This window comes from Pristiophorus japonicus, chromosome 6, assembly GCF_044704955.1.
Source record: "Pristiophorus japonicus isolate sPriJap1 chromosome 6, sPriJap1.hap1, whole genome shotgun sequence".
Lineage (NCBI taxonomy): Eukaryota > Metazoa > Chordata > Chondrichthyes > Pristiophoridae > Pristiophorus > Pristiophorus japonicus.
Window position 1 is genome coordinate 125,508,486 of NC_091982.1, and position 27,050 is coordinate 125,535,535.

The window sequence follows — 27,050 nt, forward strand, 5'->3', positions numbered from 1 at the left end:
GAAGTCTCCCCCCCTCCAACAAGTTCCTGACCTCTCCCGCCCCCCAACAAGTTCCTGACCTCTCCCCCAACAAGTTCCTGACATCTCCCCCCACAACAAGTTCTTGACCTCTCCCCCCAACAAGTTCCTGACCTCTACCCCCAACAAGTTCCTGACCTCTCCCCCAACAAGTTCCTGACCTCTCCCCCAACAAGTTCCTGACCTCTCCCCCCTAACGAGTTCCTGACCTCTCCCCCCAACAAGTTCCTGACCTCACCCACCACCAACAAGTTCCTGACCTCTCCCCCCCACAACAAGTTCCTGACCTCTCCCCCTAACAAGTTCCTGACCTCTCCCCCCACAACAAGTTCCTGACCTCTCCACCCCCAACAAGTTCCTGACCTCTCTCCCCCAACAAGTTCCTGACCTCTCCACCCCCAACAGGTTCCTGACCTCTCCCCCCACAACAAGTTCCTGACCTCTCTTACCCCAACAAGTTCCTGACCTCTCCCCCTCCAACAAGTTCCTGACCTCTCCCCCAACAAGTCTCTGACCTCTCCCCCCTTAACAAGTAGCTGACCTCTCCCCCAACAAGTTCCTGACCTCTCCCCCTCCAACAAGTTCCTGACCTCTCCCCCCAACAAGTTCCTGACCTCTCCCCCAACAAGTTCCTGACCTCACCCCCAACAAGTTCCTGACCTCTCCCCCCAACAAGTTCCTGACCTCTATCGCCAACAAGTTCCTGACCTCTCCCACCACAACAATTTCCTGACCTGAAACCCCCAAAAAGTACCTGACCGCTGCCCCAACAAGTTCCTGACCTCTCCCCCCCAAAAAGTGCCTGACCTCTCCCCGCAACAAGTTCCTGACCTCTCCCCCGAACAAGTTCCTGACCTCTCACCCCTACAAGTTCCTGACCTCTCCCCCCCCACCCAACAAGTTCCTGACCTCCTCCCTTAACAGGTTCCTGACCTCTACCCCTCGAACAAGTTCCTGACCTCTCACCCCAACGAGTTCCTGACCTCACCTCCCCTAACAAGTTCCTGACCTCTCCCCCAACATGTTCCTGACCTCTCCCCTCAACAAGTTCCTGACCTCTCCCCCCAATAAGTTCCTCACCTCTCCCCGCAACAAGTTCCTGACCTCTGCCCCATCAAATTCCTGACCTCTCACCCCACGAACAATTTCCTGACCTCTCCCCCCCAACAAGTCCCTGAACTCTCCCCCCCCCAACAAGTACCTGACCACTCCCCCAAAAAGTTCCTGACCTCTCCCCCCGCAATAGGTTCCTGACCTCTCCCCACCAACAAGTTCCTGACCTCTCCCCCAACAAGTTCCTGACCTCTCCCCCCCTAACAAGTTCCTGACCTCTCCCCCCAAAAAGTTCCTGACCTAACCCCCCACCAACAAGTTCCTGACCTCTCCCCCCCGCAACAAGTTCCTGACCTCTCGCCCCTAACAAGTTCCTGACCTCTCCCCCCCCAACAAGTTCCTGACCTCTCCCCCCCCAACAAGTTCCTGACCTCTCTCCCCCAACAAGTTCCTGACCTCTCCCCCCAACAAGTTCCTGACCTCTCCCCCCCAACAAGTTTCTGACCTCTCCCCCCCAACAAGTTCTTGACCTCTCCCCCCAACAAGTTCCTGACCTCTCCCCCCTAACAAGTTCCTGACCTCTCCCCCGCCAACAAGTTCCTGACCTCTCCCCCAACAAGTTCCTGACCTCTCCCCCACCTAACAAGTTCCTGACCTCTCCCCCCATCAAGTTCCTGACCTCACCCCCCCCTCCAACAAGTTCCTGACCTCTCCCCCCTACAACAAGTTCCTGACCTCTGCCCCCCCAAAAAGTACCTGACCTCCGCCCCAACAAGTTCCTGACCTCTCCTCCCCAACAAGTTCCTGACCTCTCCCCCCAACAAGTTCCTAACCTCTCCCCCCCCAACAAGTTCCTGACCTCTCCCCCCTAACAAGTTCCTGACCTCTACCCCCCAACAAGTTCCTGACATCTCTCCCCAACAAGTTCCTTACCTCTCCACCAACAAGTTCCTGACCTCTCCCCCCAACAAGTTCCTGACCTCTCCCCCCAACAAGTTCCTGACCTCTGCCCCCAACAAGTTCCTGACCTCTATCAGCAACAAGTTCCTGACCTCTGCCCCCCAACAAGTTTCTGACCTCTCCCCCCCAACAAGTTCCTGACCTCTCCCCCCCCCAACAAGTACCTGACCACTCACCCCAAGCAAGTTCCTGACCTCTCCCCCGCAACAAGTTCCTGACCTCTCCCCCAACAAGTTCTTGACCTCTCCCCCCAACAAGTTCCTGATCTCTCCCCCCACCAACAAGTTCCTGACCTCTCCCCGCAACAAGTTCCTGACCTCTATCGCCAACAAGTTCTTGACCTCACCCCCCCAACAAGTTCCTGACCTCTCCCCCCCAACAAGTTCCTGACCTCTCCCCCCCCCCCAACAAGTACCTGACCACTCCCCCCCCAACAAGTTCCTGACCTCTCCCCCCCCAACAAGTACCTGACCTCCCCCCCCAAGCAAGTTCCTGACCTCTCTCCCGCCTAACAATTCCTGACCTCTCCCCCCAACAAGTTCCTGAACTTTCCCCCCAACAAGTTCCTGACCTCTCCCCCCCGAACAAGTTCCTGACCTCTCCCCCCCCGCAACAAGTACCTGACCACTCCCCCCCCAACAAGTTCCTGACCTCTCCACCCCACAACAGGGACCTGACCTCCCCCCCAAGCAAGTTCCTGATCTCTCTCCCCGCCTAACAAGTTCCTGACCTCTCCCCCCAACAAGTTCCTGAAGTCTCCCCCCTCCAACAAGTTCCTGACCTCTTCCCCCCCCCCCAACAAATTCCTGACCTCTCCCCCAACAAGTTCCTGACATCTCCCCCCACAACAAGTTCTTGACCTCTCCTCCCAACAAGTTCCTGATCTCTCCCCCCAACAAGTTTCCTGACCTCTCCCCCAACAAGTTCCTGACCTCTCCTCCAACAAGTTCCTGTCCTCTCCCCCCCTAAAAGTTCCTGACCTCTCCCCCCAACAAGTTCCTGACCTCACCCCCCACCAACAAGTTCCTGACCTCTCCCCCCCACAACAAGTTCCTGACCTCTCCCCCCTAACAAGTTCCTGACCTCTCCCCCCACAACAAGTTCCTGACCTCTCCCCCCCCAACAAGTTCCTGACCTCTCTCCCCCAACAAATTCCTGACCTCTCCACCCCCATCAGGTTCCTGACCTCTCCCCCCACAACAAGTTCCTGACCTCTCTTACCCCAACAGGTTCCTGACCTCTCCCCCTCCAACAAGTTCCTGACCTCTCCCCCAACAAGTCTCTGACCTCTCCCCCCTTAACAAGTAGCTGACCTCTCCCCCAACAAGTTCCTGACCTCTCCCCCTCCAACAAGTTCCTGACCTCTCCCCCCAACAAGTTCCTGAACTCTCCCCGCAACAAGTTCCTGACCTCACCCCCAACAAGTTCCTGACCTCTCCCCCCAACAAGTTCCTGACCTCTATCGCCAATAAGTTCCTGACCTCTCCCACCACAACAATTTCCTGACCTGAAACCCCCAAAAAGTACCTGACCGCTGCCTCAACAAGTTCCTGACCTCTCCCCCCCAAAAAGTGCCTGACCTCTCCCCGCAACAAATTCCTGACCTCTCCCCCGAACAAGTTCCTGACCTCTCACCCCAAAAAGTTCCTGACCTCTCCCCTCCCACCCAACAATTTCCTGACCTCCTCCCTTAACAAGTTCCTGACCTCTACCCCTCTAACAAGTTCCTGACCTCTCACCCCAACGAGTTTGTGACCTCACCTCCCCTAACAAGTTCCTGACCTCTCCCCCAACATGTTCCTGACCTCTCCCCTCAACAAGTTCCTGACCTCTCCCCCCAATAAGTTCCTCACCTCTCCCCGCAACAAGTTCCTGACCTCTGCCCCATCAAATTCCTGACCTCTCACCCCACGAACAATTTCCTGACCTCTCCCCCCCCCAACAAGTCCCTGAACTCTCCCCCCCGCCAACAAGTACCTGACCACTCCCCCAAAAAGTTCCTGACCTCTCCCCCCGCAATAGGTTCCTGACCTCTCCCCCCCAAAAAGTTCCTGACCTCTGCCCCCCCAACAAGTTCCTGACCTCTGCCCCAACAAGTTCCTGACCTCTCCCCCAACAAGTTCCTGACCTCTCCCCCGCAACAAGTTCCTGACCTCTCCCCCCACCAACAAGTTCCTGACCTCTCCCCCAACAAGTTCCTGAACCTCTCCCCCCAACAAGTTCCTGACCTCTCCCCCCACAACAAGTTCTCGACCTCTCCCCCCAACAAGTTCCTGACCTCTCCCCCCCAACAAGTTCCTGACCTCTCCCCCCCTAAGTTCCTGACCTCTCCCCCCCAACAAGTTCTTGACCTCTCCCCCCTAACAAGTTCCTGACCTCTCCCCCGCCAACAAGTTCCTGACCTCTCCCCCAACAAGTTCCTGACCTCTCCCCCACCTAACAAGTTCCTGACCTCTCCCCCCATCAAGTTCCTGAAGTCACCCCCCACTCCAACAACTTCCTGACCTCTCCCCCCCACAACAAGTTCCTGACCTCTCCCCCCGCAAAAAGTACCTGACCTCTGCCCCAACAAGTTCCTGACCTCTCCTCCCCAACAAGTTCCTGACCTCACCCCCCAACAAGTTCCTGACCTCTCCATCCCCAACAAGTTCCTGACCTCTCCCCCAACAAGTTCATGACCTCTCCCGCCCCACAACAAGTTCCTGACCTCTCCCCCCTAACAAGTTCCTGACCTCTCCCCCCCCAACAAGTTCCTGACCTCTCTCCCCAACAAGTTCCTGACCTCTCCCCCAACAAGTTCCTGACCTCTTCCCCCAACAAGTTCCTGACCTCTCCCCCAACAAGTTCCTGACCTCTCCCCCCAACAAGTTCCTGACCTCTCCCCCAACAAGTTCCTGACCTCACCCCCCAACAAGTTCCTGACCTCTCCCCCCAACAAGTTCTTGACCTCTCCCCGCCAACAATTTCCTGACCTCTCCCCCAACAAGTTCCTGACCTCTCCCCCCCCTAACAAGTTCCTGACCTCTCCCCCCAACAAGTTCCTGACCTCACCCCCCACCAGCAAGTTCCTGACCTCTCCCCGCCACAACAAGTTCCTGACCTTTCCCCCCTAACAAGTTCCTAACCTCTCCCCCCCCAACAAGTTCCTGACCTCTCCCCCCCCCAACAAGTTCCTGACCTCTCTCCCCCAACAAGTTCCTGACCTCTCCCCCCAACAAGTTCCTGACCTCTCCCCCGCAACAAGTTCCTGACCTCTCCCCCAACAAGTTCTTGACCTCTCCCCCCAACAAGTTCCTGACCTCTCCCCCCTAACAAGTTCCTGACCTCTCCCCCCTCTGCAACAAGTTCCTGACCTCTCCCCCTAACCAGTTCCTGACCTCTCCCCCGCCAACAAGTTCCTGACCTCTCCCCCAACAAGTTCCTGACCTCTCCGCCCCATAACAAGTTCCTGACCTCTTCCCCAACATGTTCCTGACCTCACCACCCCACAACAAGTTCCTGACCTCTCCCCCCCACAACAAGTTCCTGACCCCTCCCCCCTAACAAGTTCCTGACCTCTCCCCCCCCAACAGGTTCCTGACCTCTCCCCCCTAACAAGTTCCTGACCTCTCCCCCCCAACAAGTTCCTGACCTCTCTCCCCAACAAGTTCCTGACCTCTCCCCCCAACAAGTTCCTGACCTCTCCCCCCAACAAGTTCCTGACCTCCCCCCCCAACAAGTTCCTGACCTCTCCCCCAACAAGTTCCTGACCTCACCCCCCAACAAGTTCCTGATCTCTCCCCCAACAAGTTCCTGACCTCACCCCCCAACAATTTCCTGACCTGTCCCCCCAACAAGTTCTTGACCTCTCCCCGCCAACAATTTCCTGACCTCACCCCCAACAAGTTCCTGACCTCTCCCCCCCCTAACAAGTTCCTGACCTCTCCCCCCAACAAGTTCCTGACCTCACCCCCCACCAGCAAGTTCCTGACCTCGCCCCACCACAACAAGTTCCTGACCTTTCCCCCCTAACAAGTTCCTGACCTCTCCCCCCCCAACAAGTTCCTGACCTCTCCCCCCCCAACAAGTTCCTGACCTCTCTCCTCCAACAAGTTCCTGACCTCTCCCCCCAACAAGTTCCTGACCTCTCCCCCGCAACAAGTTCCTGACCTCTCCCCCAACAAGTTCTTGACCTCTCCCCCCAACAAGTACCTGACCTCTCCCCCCTAACAAGTTCCTGACCTCTCCCCCCTCTGCAACAAGTTCCTGACCTCTCCCCCTAACAAGTTCCTGACCTCTCCCCCGCCAACAAGTTCCTGACCTCTCCCCCAACAAGTTCCTGACCTTTCCACACCCTAACAAGTTCCTGACCTCTCCCCCAACATGTTCCTGACCTCACCACCCCCCAACAAGTTCCTGACCTCTCCCCCCCACAACAAGTTCCTGACCTCTCCCCCCTAACAAGTTCCTGACCTCTCCCCCCCAACAAGTTCCTGACCTCTCTCCCCAACAAGTTCCTGACCTCTCCCCCCAACAAGTTCCTGACCTCTCCCCCCAACAAGTTCCTGACCTCTCCCCCCAACAAGTTCCTGACCTCTCCCCCAACAAGTTCCTGACCTCACCCCCCAACAAGTTCCTGATCTCTCCCCCCAACAAGTTCCTGACCTCACCCCCCAACAAGTTCCTGACCTCTCCCACCAACAAGTTCCTGACCTCTATCGCCAACAAGTTCCTGACCTCTGCCCCCCAACAAGTTTCTGACCTCTCCCCCCCCAACAAGTTCATGACCTTCCCCCCCCCAACAAGTACGTGACCACTCCCCCCCAACAAGTTCCTGACCTCTCCACCCCCAAAGAAGTACCTGACCTCCCCCCCCAAGCAAGTTCCTGACCTCTCTCCCCGCTTAACAAGTTCCTGACCTCTCCCCCCAACAAGTTCCTGACCTTTCCCCCCAACAAGTTCCTGACCTCTCCCCCCCCAACAAGTTCCTGACCTCTCCCCCCAACAAGTTCCTGACCTCTCCCCCCAACAAGCTCCTGGCCTCTCCCCGCTAACAAGTTCCTGACCTCTCCCCCCGCAACAAGTTCCTGACCTCTCCCCCAACAAGTTGCTGACCTCTCCCCCCAACAAGTTCTTGACCTCTCCCCGCCAACAAGTTCCTGACCTCTCCCCCAACAAGTTCTTGACCTCTCCCCGCCAACAAGTTCCTGACCTCTCCCCCAACAAGTTCCTGACCTCTCCCCCCCCTAACAAGTTCCTGACCTCTCCCCCCAACAAGTTCCTGACCTCACCCCCCACCAGAAAGTTCCTGACCTCTCCCCCCCACAACAAGTTCCTGACCTTTCCCCCCTAACAAGTTCCTGACCTCTCCCCCCCCAACAAGTTCCTGACCTCTCTCCCCAACAAGTTCCTGACCTCTGTCCCCCAACAAGTTCCTGACCTCTCCCCCCAACAAGTTCCTGACCTCTCCCCCGCAACAAGTTCCTGACCTCTCCCCAACAAGTTCTTGACCTCTCCCCCCAACAAGTTCCTGACCTCTCCCCCCTAACAAGTTCCTGACCTCTCCCCCGCCAACAAGTTCCTGACCTCTCCCCCCAACAAGTTCCTGACCTCTCCCCCCTAACAAGTTCCTGACCTCTCCCCCACCAACAAGTTCCTGACCTCTCCCCCCAACAAGTTCCTGACCTCTATCGCCAACAAGTTCTTGACCTCTCCCCCCCAACAAGTTCCTGACCTCTCCCCCCCCCAACAAGTACCTGACCACTCCCCCCCCAACAAGTTCCTGACCTCTCCCCCCCCAACAAGTACCTGACCTCCCCCCCCAAGCAAGTTCCTGACCTCTCCCCTCAACAAGTTCCTGACCTCTCCCCCCAATAAGTTCCTCACCTCTCCCCGCAACAAGTTCCTGACCTCTGCCCCATCAAATTCCTGACCTCTCACCCCACGAACAATTTCCTGACCTCTCCCCCCCCCAACAAGTCCCTGACCTCTCCCCCCCCAACAAGTACCTGACCACTCCCCCAAAAAGTTCCTGACCTCTCCCCCCGCAATAGGTTCCTGACCTCTCCCCCCAACAAGTTCCTGACCTCTCACCCCCCAACAAGTTCCTGACCTCTGCCCCAACAAGTTCCTGACCTCTCCCCCAACAAGTTCCTGACCTCTCCCCCGCAACCAGTTCCTGACCTCTCCCCCCACCAACAAGTTCCTGACCTCTCCCCCAACAAGTTCCTGAACCTCTCCCCCCAACAAGTTCCTGACCTCTCCACCCAACAAGTTCCTGAAGTCTCCCCTCTCCAACAAGTTCCTGACCTCTCCCCCCCCCAACAAGTTCCTGACCTCTCCCCCAACAAGTTCCTGACATCTCCCCCCACAACAAGTTCTCGACCTCTCCCCCCAACAAGTTCCTGACCTCTCCCCCCAACAAGTTCCTGACCTCTCCCCCAACAAGTTCCTGACCTCTCCCCCAACAAGTTCCTGACCTCTCCCCCCCTAACAAGTTCCTGACCTCTCCCCCCATCAAGTTCCTGACCTCACCCCCCACCAACAAGTTCCTGACCTCTCCCCCCCACAACAAGTTCCTGACCTCTCCCCCCTAACAAGTTCCTGACCTCTCCCCCCCCAACAAGTTCCTGACCTCTCCCCCCCCCCAACAAGTTCCTGACCTCTCTCCGCCAACAAGTTCCTGACCTCTCCCCCCAACAGGTTCCTGACCTCTCCCCCGCAACAAGTTCCTGACCTCTCCCCCCCAACAAGTTCTTGACCTCTCCCCGCTAACAAGTTCCTGACCTCTCCCCCGCCAACAAGTTCCTGACCTCTCCCCCAACAAGTTCCTGACCTCTCCCCCACCTAACAAGTTCCTGACCTCTCCCCCCATCAAGTTCCTGACCTCACCCCCCCTCCAACAAGTTCCTGACCTCTCCCCCCCCAAAAAGTACCTGACCTCTGCCCCAACAAGTTCCTGACCTCTCTCCCCCAACAAGTTCCTGACCTCTCCCCCCAACAAGTTCCTGACCTCTCCCCCGCAACAAGTTCCTGACCTCTCCCCCAACAAGTTCTTGACCTCTCCCCCCAACAAGTTCCTGACCTCTCCCCCCTAACAAGTTCCTGACCTCTCCCCCGCCAACAAGTTCCTGACCTCTCCCCCCAACAAGTTCCTGATCTCTCCCCCCACCAACAAGTTCCTGACCTCTGCCCCAACAAGTTCCTGACCTCTATCGCCAACAAGTTCTTGACCTCTCCCCCCCAACAAATTCCTGACCTCTCCCCCCCAACAAGTACCTGACCACTCCACCCCCAACAAGTTCCTGACCTCTCTCCCCCCAACAAGTACCTGACCTCCCCCCCCAAGCAAGTTCCTGACCTCTCTCCCGCCTAACAATTCCTGACCTCTCCCCCCAACAAGTTCCTGACCTTTCCCCCCAACAAGTTCCTGACCTCTCCCCCCCCAACAAGTTCCTGACCTCTCCCCCCCCAACAAGTACCTGACCACTCCCCCCCCCCCAACAAGTTCCTGACCTCTCCACCCCCCAACAGGTACCTGACCTCCCCCCCCCAAGCAAGTTCCTGACCTCTCTCCCCGCCTAACAAGTTCCTGACCTCTCCCCCCAACAAGTTCCTGATCTCTCCCCCCACCAACAAGTTCCTGACCTCTCCCCCCAACAAGTTCCTGACCTCTTCCCCCCAAACAAGTTCCTGACCTCTCTCCCCGCCCAACAAGTTCCTGACCTCTCTCCCCCCAACAAGTTCCTGACCTCTTCTCCCCCAACAAGTTCCTCTCTCTATCTTCGATCCCCTCTCCGCCCTCCTTCCCTCTCTCCTCTCCCCCACTCTCGATCTCCTCTCCACTCTTCCCAGTTCCGTAACCACCGCTCTCTCCCTACTTTGATACCCATCTCCTCTCCCCCACCCCCGATCCCATCTCCTCCTTTCCCCTCGACCCCCTCTCCACCCCCCCAATCCCCTCTCCTCCTCCCCCCCCTCGACTCCCTCTCCTCCCCACCCGATCCCCTCTCCTCCCGCCCTCGACCCCCTCTCCTCCCCCCCCGATCCTCTCTCCTCCTCCCCCACTCGACCCCCTCTCCCACCCCCTGACCCTCTCCTCTCCCTCCCCACCCACCCCCAATCCCCTGACCATCTCTGTTTGGGGCTGAGGAAGGCGTGCCGGTGCCTGCCACAGCCGTCGCATCGATTGGCACTATGAATGCGCAGCCGGATAAAATGCTCATGCGCAGAGAGAGTCAAATAAGCCGTGGAAATCATGACTCTGATATCAGAGACCTGGCTGAAAGAAGGGGAGAATTGGGGACTTAATATTCCTAGCCTGAAGGTATTCAGGAAAGGTAGGGGAGGAAAGAGAGGAAGAGATGGCAGTATTGATCAAATAAACTATTATAGCACTGGAGAGGGATGATGTACGCACAAAATCTGCAAAAGGACATAGACAGGCTAAGTGAATGGGCAAAAATTTGGCAGATGGAGTATAATGTTGGAAAATGTGAGGTCATGCACTTTGGCAGAAAAAAAATCAAAGAGCAAGTTCTTATTTAAATGGAGAAAGATTACAAAGTGCCGCAGTACAGTGAGACCTGGGGGTACTTTGTGCATGAAACACAGAAGGATAGTATGCAGGTACAGCAAGTAATCAGGAAGGCCAATGGAATCTTGGCCTTTATTGCAATGGGGGTTGAGTATAAAAGCAGGGAAGCCTTGCTACAGCTATACAGGGTATAGGTGAGGCCACACCTGGAATACTGCGTGCAGTTTTGGTTTCCATATTTACGAAAGGATATACTTGCTTTGGAGGCAGTTCAGAGAAGGTTCACTAGGTTGATTCTGGGGATGAGGGCGTTGACTTATGAGGAAAGGTTGAGTAGGTTGGGCGTCTACTCATTGGAATTCAGAAGAATGAGAAGTGATCTTATCGTAACGTATAAGATTAGGATGGGGCTTCACGAGGTGGATGCAGAGATAGGGGAGACGAGAACTAGAGGGCATGATCTTAGAATAAGGGGCGGCCCATTTAAAACAGAGATGAGGAGAAATTTCTTCTCTCAGAAGGTTGTAAATCTGTGGAATTCGCTGCCTCCGAGAGCTGTGGAAGCTGGGATATTGATTAAATTTAAGACAGAAATAGGCAGTTTCTTAACCGATAAGGGGATAAAGGGTTATGGGGAGCGGGCAGGGAAATGGAGCTGAGTCCATGATCAGATCAGATCAGTCATGATCTTATTGAATGGCAGAGCAGGCTCGAGGGGCCATATGGTCTCCTCCTGATCGTATTTCTTATGTTCTTATGTAGTTGAAGACAGAATCAATTTGATCACAATTAAGGAATAAAGGAGTTATTACGCTACTGGGTGTGTACTATAGGCCACCAAATAATGGGAATGAGATGGGAGCAAATGTGAAGGCAAATTTCAGAAAAAGTTGCAAGAGCTGCAGTGTAGTGATAATGGGGGACTTCAACTATCTTAATATGGACTGGGATAGTAACAGTGTAAAGGGCAGAGAGGGGAGGAATTCCTGATGTGTACAAGTGGACTTTCTCGATCAGTGTGTTTCCAGCCCAACTAGGAAGGAAGCAGTGCTGGGTCCGCTTGTGGGGAATTACATTTTTAATATACACATAAATAGTAAAAGGGCAGTGAAAGGAGGGGTGAGGCCGAATACAGACCTAACAGGAGACCTGCACGTGGAGGCAGAGGCTGTGGCTGAGGTACTAAATGAGCACTTTGCATCTAGAGAAGGTGATGCCACCAATGTAGCAGTAATGGAGGAGGCCGTAGCGACACTGGATAGGATAAACATTAATAAAGAGGATGGAAAAGGTTGGCAACCTCAAAGTAGAAAAGTCTCCCAGTCCAGATGGGAGGTGTTATGTATTCAACCCCTTGTAACCTGAATCACACCTGACCACCGGAGGGCCCACCCATTGGAGTACCAAAGGATCCCAGCATCCCTTGGGAGCACAGTATATAAGCAGGCCACCCACGAGGTACCTGCACTCAGGAATTGTAATAAAGGAGCTATGGTCACACTTGCTCATTACACACAGTTCTCAGTCTAACCATTTATTATGAGTGTAACAATTGGCGACGAGGTAACGAACAACTGCGTAAAAATGCAAAGAACAGTCGGCATCCTGGAGAAGTTCTCAGAAGGGGACGATTGGGAGGCCTTCGTGGAGAGACTCGATCAATATTTTGTGGCCAATGAATTAGAAGGGGCCGAGAACACGACCAAACGAAGGGCGATCCTCCTAACTGTCTGTGGGACAACAACCTATGGCCTAATGAAGAATCTCCTGGCCCCGGCAAAACCAACAGAGAAATCCTACGAAGAATTGTGTATGCTGGTCCGGTACCACCTAAATCCTAAGGGAAGCGTTTTGATGGCGAGATACCGGTTCTACACGTGTCAACGATCGGAGGGCCAGGAAGTGGAGAGCTACGTCACCGAACTAAGGCACCTCGCAGGACATTGTGAGTTTGAGGGATTCCTAGAACAAATGCTCAGAGACTTTTTCGTACTGGGCATCGGACAATCCTTTGCAAACTGTTGACTGTAGAAACTCCAAACCTGAGTAAAGCCATAACGATAGCTCAGGCATTTATGTCCACCAGTGACAACACCAAGCAGATTTCGCAGAACAAAGAAGTTTCGGCCAGTACTGTGCATAAAGTAACATCGGTTTTGAACAGAAATGTACAGGGCAGAACGTATACGCCGGCTGCTGTGGCCCGACCTCAATTGACCCAGAGTCCGCCATCATCTGTTAATGCGAGGCAGTTAACACCCTGTTGGCGCTGCGGAGGTGATCATCGGCCCCACCAATGCCGCTTTAAGCACTGTGCGTGCAATGGTTGCAGAACAATGGGACACCTCCAACGAATGTGCAGGCGACTGCAAACCCTGCAAACCCTGCAAACCACCATGTTGCAGAGGAAAATTGATCCACAGTGGATCAGACTGAATTGGAAACTCATACTGAGGAGGCAGAAGTGTAGGGGGTACACACGTCAATGAAGAAATACCCACCTATTATGTTGAAAGTTGAACTGAACGGCATTCCAGTATCAATGGAGCTGGACACAGGGGAAAGTCAGTACGTAATGAGTAAAAAGGCCTTCGAAAAGTTGTGGGGAAAGAAGGCACATAGGCCCAAACTCAGCCCCATTCACACTAAACTAAGGACTTACACCAAGGAACTAATCCCTGTAATTGGCAGTGCTGAAGTCAAAGTCTCCTATGATGGAGCAGTACATGAACTCCCGCTGTGGATTGTACCAGGGGATGGCCCCACGTTGTTTGGCAGAAGCTGGCTGGGGAAAATTCGCTGGAACTGGGACGACATCCGAGCACTTTCATCTGTCGACGATGCCTCATGCACCCAGGTTCTAAGCAAGTTCCCATCGTTATTCGAGCCAGGCAATGACAGCTTCTTGGGGGCAAAAGTGCAGATCCATTTGGTTCCCGGTACGCGACCCATCCACCACAAGGCATGGGCGGTACCATAGATGATGCGTGAAAAAGTGGAAATTGAGCTGGACAGGCTGCAATGCAAAGGCATCATCATGCCGGTGGAATTCAACAACTGGGCTAGTCCGATTGTTCTGGTACTCAAGGAGGGCGGCACAGTTAGAATTTGCGGGGACTATAAAGTAACGATTAACCATTTTTCGCTGCAGGACCAGTACCCGCTACCCAAGGCAGACGATCTATTTGCGACCCTGGCTGCAGGGAAGACAATCACCAAGCTGGACCTGACCTCGGCCTACATGACGCAGGAGCTGGAGGAATCTTCGAAAGGCCTCACCTGTATCGACAAGCACAAAGGTCTGTTTATCTACAACCGGTGCCCATCCAGGATTCGGTCGGGCACAGCAATCTTCCAGCGGATCATGGAGAGACTGCTAAAGTTGGTTCCTTGCACAGTGGTCTTCCAGGACGACATATTGGTTACAGGTTGGGTCACCAAGGAGCACTTGCATAATTTGGAGGAGGTGCTTAGTCGGTTGGACAGCGTGTGGCTCAGGTTGAAATGCTTGAAGTGCGTTTTCCTGGCACAGGACGTCGAATTCTTAGGAAGGAGAATCGCTGTAGACGGCATCAGACCCACTGATGCCAATATGGAGCCCATCAAGAACGCGCAGCGACCACAGAACATGACGGAGCTGCAGTCGTTCCTGGGACTCCTTAATAATTCGGTAATTTCCTACCTGGGTTAAGCACCCTGCTAGAACCCGTAGATGCGCTACTGTGCAAGGGAGACAACTGGGTATGGGGGAATTCACAAGAGGCTGCCTTTAAGAAAGTCAGAAACTTCTTGTGTTCTAACAAACTGCTTGTCCTGTATAACCCATGTAAACAATTAGTGTTAGCTTGAGATGCGTCGTCATACGGGGTCAGGTGTGTGTTTCAACAGGCTAACGAATCGGGGACTTTGCAACCGGTTGTGTATGCATCCAGGAATTTGTCCAAGGCCGAAAGGGCCTACAGCATGGTTGAAAAAGAGGCTCTGGCATGCACCAGTACTTATTTGGCCTCAAGTTCGAGCTTGAAACTGACCACAAGCCACTCATATCACTATTCTCGGAGAGCAAAGGGATATGGCAGGGGGATGGGAACCAATGCAGGGAGACAGAGGGAAACAAAATGGAGGCAGAAGCAAAAGACAGAAAGGAGATGAGTAAAAGTGGAGGGCAGAGAAACCCAAGGCAAGAAACAAAAAGGGCCACTGTACAGCAAAATTCTAAAGGGTCAAGGTGTAATAAAAAGGCAAGCCTGAAAGCTTGGCGCCTCAATGCGCGTTGTATTCGGAACCCAGGAGGGCTCTGAGCTAGTTAGAGTGGGTGAGAGCGCAGATGAACAGGACCCCCAAGAAAGAATACAAAAGGCTGGATGCAACAGAGCAGAGTAGCACTGGGGTAAGTGTAAACCACAAGGTGATAGGAAGGGACAATATGTATGAATAAAAAGGGGCTGCAGGAGGGGTCAAAACTAAAAATCATGGTTTAAAAACTAGTATTAAAACACTTTACCTAAACGCACGCAGCATTCGAAATAAAGTAAATGAGTTGACGGCACAAATTATTACAAATGGGTATGATTTGGTGGCCACTACAGAAATGTGGTTGCAGGGTGGCCAAGACTGGGAATTAAACATACAGAGGTATCTGACAATTCGGAAGGATAGACAAGAAGGGAAAGGAGGTGGGGTAGCTCTGTTAATAAAGGATGATATCAGGGCAGTTGTGAGAGATGATATTGGCTCTAATAAACAAAATGTTGAATCATTGTGGGTGGAGATTAGAGATAGTAAGGGGAAAAAGTCACTGGTGGGCGTAGTTTATAGGCCCCCAAATAATAACTTCACGGTGGGGCGGACAATAATTAAGGGAATAATAGAGGCATGTGAAAAAGGAATGGCAGTAATCATGGGGGATTTTAACCTACATATCGATTGGTCAAATCAAATCGCACGGGGTAGCCTGGAGGAGGAATTCATAGAATGCATTCGGGATTGTTTCTTAGAACAGTATGTTACAGAACCTACAAGGGAGCAAGCTATCTTAGATCTGGTCCTGTGCAATGAGACAGAAATAATAAACGATCTCCGAGTAAAAGATCCTCTCGGAATGAGTGATCACAGTATGGTTGAATTTGTAATACAGATTGAGGGTGAGGAAGTAGTGTCTCAAACGAGCGTACGATGCTTAAACAAAGGGGACTAAGTGGGATGAGGGCAGAGTTGGCTAAAGTAGACTGGGAACACAGACTAAACGGTGGCACAACTGAGGAACAGTGGAGGACTTTTAAGGAGCTCTTTCATAGTGCTCAACAAAAATATATTCCAGTGAAAAAGAAGGGCGGTAAGAGAAGGGATAACCAGCCGTGGATAACCAAGGAAATAAAGGAGAGTATCAAATTAAAAACCAATGCATATAAGGTGGCCAAGGTTAGTGGGAAACTAGAAGATTGGGAAAATTTTAAATGACAGCAAAGAATGACTAAGAAAGCAATAAAGAAAGGAAAGATAGATTACAAAAGTAAACTTGCGCAAAACATAAAAACAGATAGTAAAAGCTTTTACAATATATAAAATGGAAGAGAGTGACTAAAGTAAATGTTGGTCCCTTAGAAGATGAGAAGGGGGATTTAATAATGGGAAATGTGGAAATGGCTGAGACCTTAAACAATTATTTTGCTTCGGTCTTCACAGTGGAAGACACAAAAACCATGCCAAAAATTGTTGGTCACAGGAATGTGGGAAGTGAGGACCTTGAGACAATCACTGTCACTCGGGAGGTAGTGCTGGACAGGCTAATGGGACTCAAGGTAGACAAGTCCCCTGGCCCTGATGAAATGCATCCCAGGATATTAAAAGAGATGGCGGAAGTTATAGCAGATGCATTCGTTATAATCTACCAAAATTCTCTGGACTCTGGGGAAGTACCAGCGGATTGGAAAGCAGCTAATGTAACGCCTCTGTTTCAAAAAGGGGGCAGACAAAAGGCAGGTAACTATAGGCCGGTTAATTTAACATCTGTAGTGGGAAAATGCTTGAAGCTATCATTAAGGAAGAAATAGCGGGACATCTAGATAGGAATAGTGCAATCAAGCAGATGCAACATGGATTCATGAAGGGGAAATCATGTTTAACTAATTTACTGGAATTCTTTGAGGATATAACGAGCATGGTGGATAGAGATGTACCGATGGATGTGGTGTATTTAGATTTCCAAAAGGCATTCGATAAGGTGCCACACAAAAGGTTACTGCAGAAGATAAAGATACGCGGAGTCAGAGGAAATGTATTAGCATGGATCGAGATTGGCTGGCTAACAGAAAGCAGAGAGTCGGGATAAATGGGTCCTTTTTGGGTTGGAAATCGGTGGTTAGTGGTGTGCCACAGGGATCGGCGCTGGGACCACAACTGTTTACAATATACATAGATGACCTGGAAGAGGGGACAGAGTGTAGTGTAACAAAATTTGCAGATGACACAAAGATTAGTGGGAAAGCGGGTTGTGTAGAGGAGACAGAGAGGCTGCAAAGAGATTTATATAGGTTAAGCGAATGGGCTAAGGTTTGGCAGATGGAATACAATGTCGGAAAATGTGAGGTCATCCACCTTGGGAAAAAAAACAGTAAAAGGGAATATTATTTGAATGGGGAGAAATTACAACATGCTGGGGTGCAGAGGGACCTGGGGGTCCTTGTGTATGAATCCCAAAAAGTTAGTTTGCAGGTGCAGCAGGTAATCAGGAAGGCGAATGGAATGTTGGCCTTCATTGCGAGAGGGATGGAGTACAAAAGCAGGGAGGTCCTGCTGCAACTGTACAGGGTATTGGTGAGGCCGCACCTGGAGTACTGCGTGCAGTTTAGGTCACCTTACTTAAGGAAGGATATACTAGACTTGGAGGGTGTTAGCGTTAGTGTTTTCTTAGAAGAATCACTCAACACTCAGGGTCGGTTCCAATGCTGAAGCAGCTTTTATTACGCTCAGCGGGAAGGAAAAACTCAGGACCATATCCAGGTTTCTCTTCACAGAACAAAGGATTACATGCACCTTTATATGTTTCACAACAGTTACAAAACAGTTTACTACAGCTACACAGCCCATCACGGCTGGACACAAGCCAATCACAATGATTATAGATTACATATAGGTTATTTTAACCCAATAGAATTCCCCTTATTTCTCAGGAACCATGTGTTCGTCTTTTGTCAGCTTTGGCTGATTGATATAGGTTCTCTCACTAGTTCTTTCTTCTTGGAGAAATAATTGGTTTCTAACCTTGTTTACAGGAGATGGGTTCTCTTATCTCTTTCTTCCTGGGGAATTAATTGGTTTATGGCCTTGAATATGGGAGATGGGTTCTCTCCTCATTATTCTTATCCTGCATCCAAGGCATTCCTATAGTGGGCCTCACAGGGTTATTGCTCGGTCATTGAACATTCAACAGTTCACAGCTTGACTACCTGATTTCCCATCATGCCTGGGCAGCCATTTTATGTGTGGCCACTTAAGCTTATGTGAGTTCTAAATATCCAGCAGGTGCCTAATGCCTAAGTCTATATATATCTTTCGACTCTCTACAACAATTCCCCCTTTCGGTAAAGGGACTAGTCCTAGTCCCCTTTTAACCGAAATACTGCCTTTATCTGATATTTGTGCACGGCCCGGTACTCCTTGCCTCAACATGCTGGCCAGTCACGCGGTTTCAGGAGTTCCGGTTGCTTAAATCAAATTAACAAAGGCTAGCTCCTCCCGTCCCCTTATCAAACAGGCCTGTTTAATATCCAGGGAACGGTGATTAGTCCGTTTCCGCCGTTTGTGGCGCCTGCATACCTGGCAGGCCATCACGCCCCATGTTATTGCTAAGATTAATTGTATTCCGACCAGTGTGTGTGAAATAATTCGGATCCATGGGTGGATGTTCACATTTATTCCCCAGTCCCAGACCTTTCTCCACCAACTCTGACTTTGTAAGTCTACCTCGGTATCTTCTTTGATTTTAGTTTGTAGCTGGTGATAGAGTTTTACAGATTGACCCACTCTGAGCCTCAACTCCCGGAATACTTCGGTTAGATGTGGGATAGGGACCTGCTCTGGCTCGTCATAATCCTGCAAATGATCATGGAACTGATCAGTTACTTCAATAACTTCGGACTTCCGGCGCCTAACCTGGGTGATATGCGCTTGCCCGATCGCGACAGGTCGTAGTGGTGTAAAGCAAAAGTTTGGCTGCGGTATAGGGCACTGCAGGTCATTATACTGGTATGAACGCTCAGTAGTAGAGACGCAGTATCTTCCCCTCCCTCCGTAGCCTGCCCTCGCGAAGTGCATGTGTGCGGGCACTATTTCTAGTACACACCCGTTGGTTCGGTTAAACCCGCACTCGTCTAGTTCCCCTTGGCCCACCGGGTGAGGGCATACTGTGATTTCCCCCCTTTGCTTGCAATCTGCTAGGGAAATCCCAGTAAGTATGTTGTTTCGACGAACGGCAGAGTTGGTGGTTAGGTAGTAGCGTATGGAGACATTTTCCCGTATTACTCCGATATTCTCTAGTTGGTATAAGGGGAACGGCCCTGAGTCCGGCGTTGCTATGGGGATCAACAGGACTATCCCTATCCCGGTAGTCCTACCCATCTGGCAATCTGGAATTGCGGGGTATACTCGGGTCAGTCCCTTCAGAGTACAATTATCCAGTGTCCCCCTTTGGTTCGCCAACTGAGCCAAATGTGAACTGTCTATCCAATCGGGTACTTCCCCGCGTTGGATCTGGTCGAGGTTGTGGCGGATCTGTCCCACCATCCACAGACCATAAGCATGACAGAGTTGCCCCTGTCTTTGCTTTATTGTATCTTCTTGTTCTCTATCAATGAGGTGATTAATGGTTTTGGCGTGAGCTTCCAGGACTGAGATGCCATCCAACTGGATTTCGGCACCCTCCTTTCCTAGGTTGGCCTGGTCTTCCTGGTTTTGCTCCACCCTCTCCAATAACCCCTTCATCACCCCTTTAAGCTGTTCCACCCTCTCATTTAGCCCTTGTATGTCTATCGAGTTCACTACGGAGGTTCCTGTATTGAAAACGGTAGCAACATCATTTACTATTTCCCTCTTCACCCTGGGTGCTAACCCCTGTCCCCGGAACTTACTGGCACCCATGGCATCGGCAGCCTGCTGCATTACGACTTTACTTAATACATTGTACTTCTTCCTTGACTGTTCGGTACAATATTCCGGCATCTGGATGCCTGAAATATTGATCAGAACAGGCACAATTTCATGTTTAACATTATCATACAATAATTCCCCTTCGTTGTACATTGCAATCCCATTTTCTGGTCCCTTAGTAGTTATGGGACAAGGCAGTTTTTCGGGCAATGTAGTGATTCTTATGGGGCGCGGTGTCGGAGGGGCTGAGAAACATACATACAATTATATTGCAGCCGCCCCCGCCTCCTCGTAATACCCACACAGCCCCATTCCCTTCTTGCGGATGACTGATTGCTGGGATTGTCCCGGAGGCGCGCAAATTATGCCGAAAGTACATTCATCAGGCCCTTTGACATCCCTCCGTTTAATGCATCTGCTCCTTATACCCGTGGAGCACTGTACACATACTCTTATTCTTATTAGGATTCACTTGTAACCATGCATTAAAATAAGTCCTGTCCTTGCTCCAGTCCTTGGCTGCTGGGATGCACATTCCGTCCGTTAAATTAAACAAGACTCCATAGTTCATATAGTTGTTTATTTCCAGCGTGCTCTGCTGTCCGTCGGTGTTGCCCAGGGTACGTGCATGTCGCAGGGCTATCCATATTACGAGTAGCGCCTTTCGTATTCCCATTCCGGTAAGTATTATCTGTAATTTTAAACAGACGGCCTGGTCGTCACCAGGGGTTAAGTTTTTTTTGCTCTACGAGTGTCCCTGTCACCCTGCAAAATCAGAAGGACAAGGTTATAATCGAACCATTTCGAGCTGAATCTGTAGGGCGTGCGCCTGTGTCTTTACCCACTTAAATATTACCCAAACTCCTATTATGACCAAGGCCAAAGCTATTCCTCCAAACATCGCTGTCTGCTTTACCGTTAGGTTGGGTTTGTGGACTACACCTACCCACCGTGGGGTACATTGGCTCTATTGCCAGAGGTGATGGTGCTATGGCTGCGCACTGCACTATCCGTCGAGACCCGTTATCTCTTCCAGCCTGTTTATCTTAGCTTTTAACTCTTCAATTTGTTTTATTGAGTATCTATTTCTTTATTGTATCAGGCAAGTATTATTACATAAGCTAGTTCTGTTTTTATTTTTGTTTCCTCTGTTAGGTGAGTCTTTTTTTTCTATTAAGAAATCCAAATTAATAATGTTCAGTATAAAACGGCTGTCAATGGAAAGGGTTAACTCCTTTCCAGGTTTGTAAGAAGACCTGATGTCATTACGTGACTTCACGTAATCATCTGAAAAAAAAGTCTTTGTGCCTTCAAAACTGGCTTCGAAATTAGGAATCCGTTAAAAACAGCATTAATCATTAGAGTAAACTCCAATGTTTTCTTAACTTCTAATTCAAGTACTTGCCAAAGAATTTTTTTTTTTTTTAATTGTTTTAAAACAAGACCACACATACAATAGCAATTTTGTTTACTGAAATTCAATTCTGTTTTTTTTTTATTTCTCTCTTTCTCCTCGTTATCTTCAAAACCCTCCTGCTTGTTTAGACTGTTCGGGACATTTTGGAAATCTTTTCAAACTGCATTGAAACTTTTTCATAATTGAAAATTCGAATCCATGTAGAGTGTTTTTTTTTACTTATTCCAATTTTTTTTTCTCTTCTAATTAAACCAATATCTTTTTCACAGCAAACATCAACTAGTATTTAGTAAGTTATGTCTTTTTCCATTTAGTCTGTTACATCTTTTTTTTTCTTTCTTCAAATTAGGTTTTGTATTTTACATGGAGGGTTCGTAACTCCATAAAGTTGTTAATTTAAAATCATTTGTTTACTTTCAAAGTGGCGTCTTTATCTTTTTCTTTTTCTCCATAACTGGAATGGAGTCCAGCTTTTGAGTGCTGCCTTTCGTTATCTCAAAATGCTCCAGTTTCAAAGTCGTTACTAAAGCTTGCTGTTTTTTAACATTTTCCAAAAGTTCCTTTTACACCTTCGCAGATAGCTCGCCACTTGCCCAGGAGTTTGACCTGATCAGATTTAATTTAATCTTTCTCTTTTTTTTTTAAATCCACCTCAGTATTTCCTGTGCCTTCTCTGAATATCTCAAAATCCCAATTCAAACGTTGTAATTTCAATCTTTATTTAAAACTTTTTTTTTTAGAAGCTCTTTTTTTTTTAAAGCATTCTTTATCTCATTCCGAGACTAAATTTATGTCTTTCAACCCAATCAATCATTGCATGTTTTCTTTCGGCAAGTAAGTGAGCATGTCAAATAAATATTTTGCTCAACAAACCTATTCTTTATTTGTTTATTTTCCTAGCTCCGTAACTTATCATCCGAATAAATCCACACCTGCGTTTCTAACTTAAATGTCTTAAAACTTCCCACATACAGGACAACATTACAAAGGGTTTAAAAAAAGACTTTCACTCTGTTTCTAAAATAAACAGACACTTGCATTCCTCTTCCAACCAGGCTTTCGGAACATGAAAACATAAAAAATTCATTCTGCAGTCAAAAATCACACAGACACTTCTCACTCAACGATCAGACATTTACAACAGTCTCTCTTCTTGTTTTGGCCGGCTCTATTTTTGGATCCATGACCTTTCAGGGAATTCGTAGTTTTATCTAAATAATTCCTCACATAACTAATTCCTGAGGATTCCACCCTGCTTTAATCATTTTTTCAATTAGCTTCTTTTGTTTTTCCGCCAGGTGGCGGGTAAGCGACCCTTCTGGTCCCCACTCGAGTTTACTTGTTTTCATGGCCATTCCTGGGTAGGACTGGTATCGTTAGGAATCTACTCTCAGAGGTCCGCTTTCTTTCTAGCGCGACTTGTAGTAAACTGTCTCTTGGCTACTGTCAGGTCACAAGTTCTGCTGTTACACAAACTTATACAATTCTTAAAAACGTGTTTAAGCAATTCCCGCAGTGCTCTACGTATCCTTAACGACAACCTACCACCGCTCAGCCCGTTGGTCCGACCCTGTTCACAGGTTTGGATTCCGTTAGCCGCTGTACACCGCTTGGTTCTACCCCGGGGTATTTCAAATTTCACTACTGGGTCCGGAAGATGTCTCTCGGTATCACGATCCCACGGTCTAAGTGTGTTCCCTACGCCTACTTGGTTCCTGGCCGTCACGTGGGACAAAAGTCCTCTTAATTCAGGCTCAGGCTAGGCGTTTGAGATATTAGACCGTCTCCTCATGTCGATCAACCAGCTTCCACCTTCCGCACCCTTTATACTTAAAAATTGTTTTTTATACTCACCCGGGTTTTTTCCAAGGGCGTCCAGCGACTCCGGGAAATCCTGCCGACTACGCCATTGTTAGCGTTAGTGTTTTCTTAGAAGAATCACTCAACACTCAGGGTCGGTTCCAATGCTGAAGCAGCTTTTATTACGCTCAGCGGGAAGGAAAAACTCAGGACCGTATCCAGGTTTCTCTTCACAGAACAAAGGATTACATGCACCTTTATATGTTTCACAACAGTTACAAAACAGTTTACTACAGCTACACAGCCCATCACGGCTGGACACAAGCCAATCACAATGATTATAGATTACATATAGGTTATTTTAACCCAATAGAATTCCCCTTATGTCTCAGGAACCATGTGTTCGTCTTTTGTCAGCTTGGGCTGATTGATATAGGTTCTCTCACTAGTTCTTTCTTCTTGGAGAAATAATTGGTTTCTAACCTTGTTTACAGGAGATGGGTTCTCTTATCTCTTTCTTCCTGGGGAATTAATTGGTTTATGGCCTTGAATATGGGAGATGGGTTCTCTCCTCATTATTCTTATCCTGCATCCAAGGCATTCCTATAGTGGGCCTCACAGGGTTATTGCTCGGTCATTGAACATTCAACAGTTCACAGCTTGACTACCTGATTTCCCATCATGCCTAGGCAGACATTTTATGTGTGGCCACTTAAGCTTATGTGAGTTCTAAATATCCAGCAGGTGCCTAATGCCTAAGTCTATATATATCTTTCGACTCTCTACAACAGAGGGGGTACAGAGACGATTCACTAGGCTGATTCCGGAGATGAGGGAGTTACCTTATGATGATAGATTGAGTAGACTGGGTCTTTACTCGTTGGAGTTCAGAAGGATGAGGGGTGATCTTATGGAAACATTTAAAATAATGAAAGGGATAGACAAGATAGAGGCAGAGAGGTTGTTTCCACTGGTTGGGGAGACTAGAACTAGGGGGCACAGCCTCAAAATACGGGGGAGCCAATTTCAAACCGAGTTGAGAAGGAATTTCTTCTCCCAGAGGATTGTGAATCTGTGGAATTCTCTGCCCAAGGAAGCAGTTGAGGCTAGCTCATTGAATGTATTCAAATCACAGATAGATAGATTTTTAACCAATAAGGGAATTAAGGGTTATGGGGAGCGGGTGGGTAAGTAGAGCTGAGTCCACGGCCAGATCAGCCATGATCTTTTTGAATGGCGGAACAGGCTCGAGGGGCTAGATGGCCTACTCTTGTTCCTAATTCTTATGTTCTTATGTTCTTATGTTCTAATAGCAATGCCGCTGCCCGCATCCAAAGATGGGCGCTCACGCTGTTGGCATACAACTATGTAATCCGCCACCGACCGGGCACAGAGAACTGCGTGGATGCTCTCAGTCGGCTACCACTGCCCACCACCGGGGTGGAAATGGCACAGCCAGCAGATTTGCTCATGGTCATAGAGGCATTTGAGAATGAGAAAGCACCCGTTAAGGCCCGCCAGATCAGGATCTGGACTAGCCAGGATCCGTTACTGCCCTTGGTAAAAAAACTGTGTTCTCCATGAGAGCTTGTCCAGTATTCCAGTGGAGATGAAGGAAGCGATTAAGCAGTTCCAAGGTGCAAATTGAGTTGTCCATGCAGGCTGACTGTCTTTTGTGGGGCAATCGCGTGGTCTTGCCCAAGAAAAGCACCATCCTAACACCACCCATCGTAATGATGAAAGAGCCATAGTCAGATTTCACGTGTGGTGGCCTGGCATCGACTCAGATTTGGAGTCATGTGTGCGCCAGTGCAACACTTGCTCTCAGCTGAGCAATGCACCCAGAGAGGCATGACCATCCAAACTGTGGTCGAGGATCCATGTAGACTATGCGGGCCCATTCCTAGGAAAAATGTTTTTGGTTGTCGTGGACGCTTACTCAAAATGGATTGAATGTGCAATAATTCTATAAGCACATCCACGGCCACCATTGAAAGCCTACGAGCCATGTTTGCCATGCACGGCTTGCCTGATGTCCTAGTCAGCGACAATGGGCCGTACTTCACCAGTGCTGAAATCAAGGAATTCATGAACCGCAACGTGATCAAACATGTCACTTCTGCCCCGTTCAAGCCCGCATCCAATGGCCAGGCAGAACGGGCATTTCAGACCATCAAGCAAAGCTTGAAACATGTGTTGGAAGGCTCCCTGCAGACCCAGTTGTCCCGAGTACTGCTCAGCTACTGCACCAAACCCCACTCACTCACCGGGATTCCCCCAGCTGAGTTGCTCATGAAAAGGGTGCTTAAAACAAGGCTCTCTCTTGTCCACCCTGATCTCCATGATCATGTGGAGGACAAGCGACATCAACAAAGTGTGTACCATCCACCGCGCAAATTTGTCACACGATATTGAGATCAATGATCCTGTGTTTGTGCTCAATTATGGACATGGTCCCAAATGGCTCGCCGGCACGGTCACAGCCAAAGATGGGAGTAGGGTGTTTCAAGTCAAACCGCACAGAAAATATTTGGACCAAATCAAATTGCGGTTCACCAGCAGCTACGAACAACCCGAAGAGGACCCCCACCAACTTTGACCTTCCCATGGCATTATTTTGAAGAAGAGTTTTCCCTGAATCCTGACTAATATTTATCCCTCAACCAACTTCACTAAAACAAATTGTCTGGACATTTATTTCATTGCTGTTTGTGGGAGCTTGCTGTGCACAAATTGGCTGCCGCAGTTCCAAAATAACAACAGTGACTACACTTCAAAAGTACTTACCTGGCTGTAAAGCGCTTTGAGGTCGTGAAAGGTGCTATAGAAATGCAAGTCTTTCTTTCTCTTCTCTTAAAATTAATTGGCACTTAGAAATGTATGAGTTAATAAATGAAAGCCAGCGAGGATTTGTTAAAGGCAAATTGTACCTGACTAACTTGATTGAATTCTTTGATGAAGTAACGGAGAGGGTTGATGAGGGCAGTTCAAAAAGAGTTTGACAAAGTAGCACATAATAGACTTGGTAACAAAATTGAAGCCCAAGGGGTTAAAGGGGCAGCGTGGATACAGAATTGACGAAGGGACAAAAGCAGAGAGTAGTGGTGAATAGTGGTTTTACAGACAGGAGAGGAGTGTGCAAGGATCGTAATTAGGACCAGTGCTCTTTTAGATGGATATTAATGATCTAGACTTGGGTAGAGTGGGCATCATTTCAAAGTTTGCAGGTGCAACGAGACCTGGCTGTCATGATACATCAGTCATTGAAAGTTGGCATGCAGGTACAGCAGGCGGTGAAGAAGGCAAATGGCATGTTGGCCTTCATAGCGAGAGGATTTGAGTACAGGGGCAGGGAAGTCTTACTGCAGTTGTACAGGGCCTTGGTGAGGCCACATCTTGAATATTGTGTACAGTTTTCGTCTCCTAATCTGAGGAAGGACATTCTTGCTCTTGAGGGAGTGCAGCGAAGGTTCACCAGACTGATTCCCAGGATGACAGGATTGACATATGAAGAAAGACTGGATCGGCTGGGCTTATATTCACTAGAGTTTAGAAGAATGAGAGGGGATCTCATAGAAACATATAACATTCTCACGGAATTGGACAGGTTAGATGCAGGAAGAATGTTCCCAATGTTGGGGAAGTCCAGAACCAGTAGTCACTGTCTAAGGATAAGAGGTAAGCCATTTAAGACCGAGATGAGGAGAAACTTCTTCACTCAGAGCTGTGAGCATGTAGAATTTTCTACCACAGAAAGTTGTTGAGGCCAGTTCGTTAGACATATTCAGAAGGGAGTTAGATGTGGCCCTTACGGCTAAAGGGATCGAGGGTATGGAGAGAAAGCAGGAATGGGGTACTGAAGTTGCATGATCAGCCATAATCATATTGAATGGTGGTGCAGGCTCGAAGGGCCAAATGGTCTACTCCTGCACCTATTTTCTATGTTTCTATGTTTCTATAAGAAACTTGGAAAAGCGAGCGGTACCAACTTCAGGAGGACATAGACAGACTGGTGAAATGGGCAGACACGTGGCAGAGAGAATTCAATGCAACTAAGTGTGAAGCGATACATTCTGGTCAGAAGAATGAGAGAGGCAATATAAAAGAAAGAATTCTGAACTAAATGGGACAGTCACCTAG

General features: G+C 49.5%; 1 protein-coding gene across 1 annotated transcript in view; it reads left to right on the forward strand.

Annotated features, from left to right (window-relative positions):
* The window catches only part of glra4a (glycine receptor, alpha 4a), a 284,892-nt gene that overhangs the window by 41,452 nt on the left and 216,390 nt on the right, over positions 1 to 27,050 (forward strand). Inside the window, exon 2 of the mRNA XM_070884005.1 lies at positions 13,698 to 14,216. Coding sequence (XP_070740106.1) covers positions 13,698 to 14,216 — 519 coding nt within the window. The remainder of the gene's footprint in view (positions 1 to 13,697; positions 14,217 to 27,050) is intronic.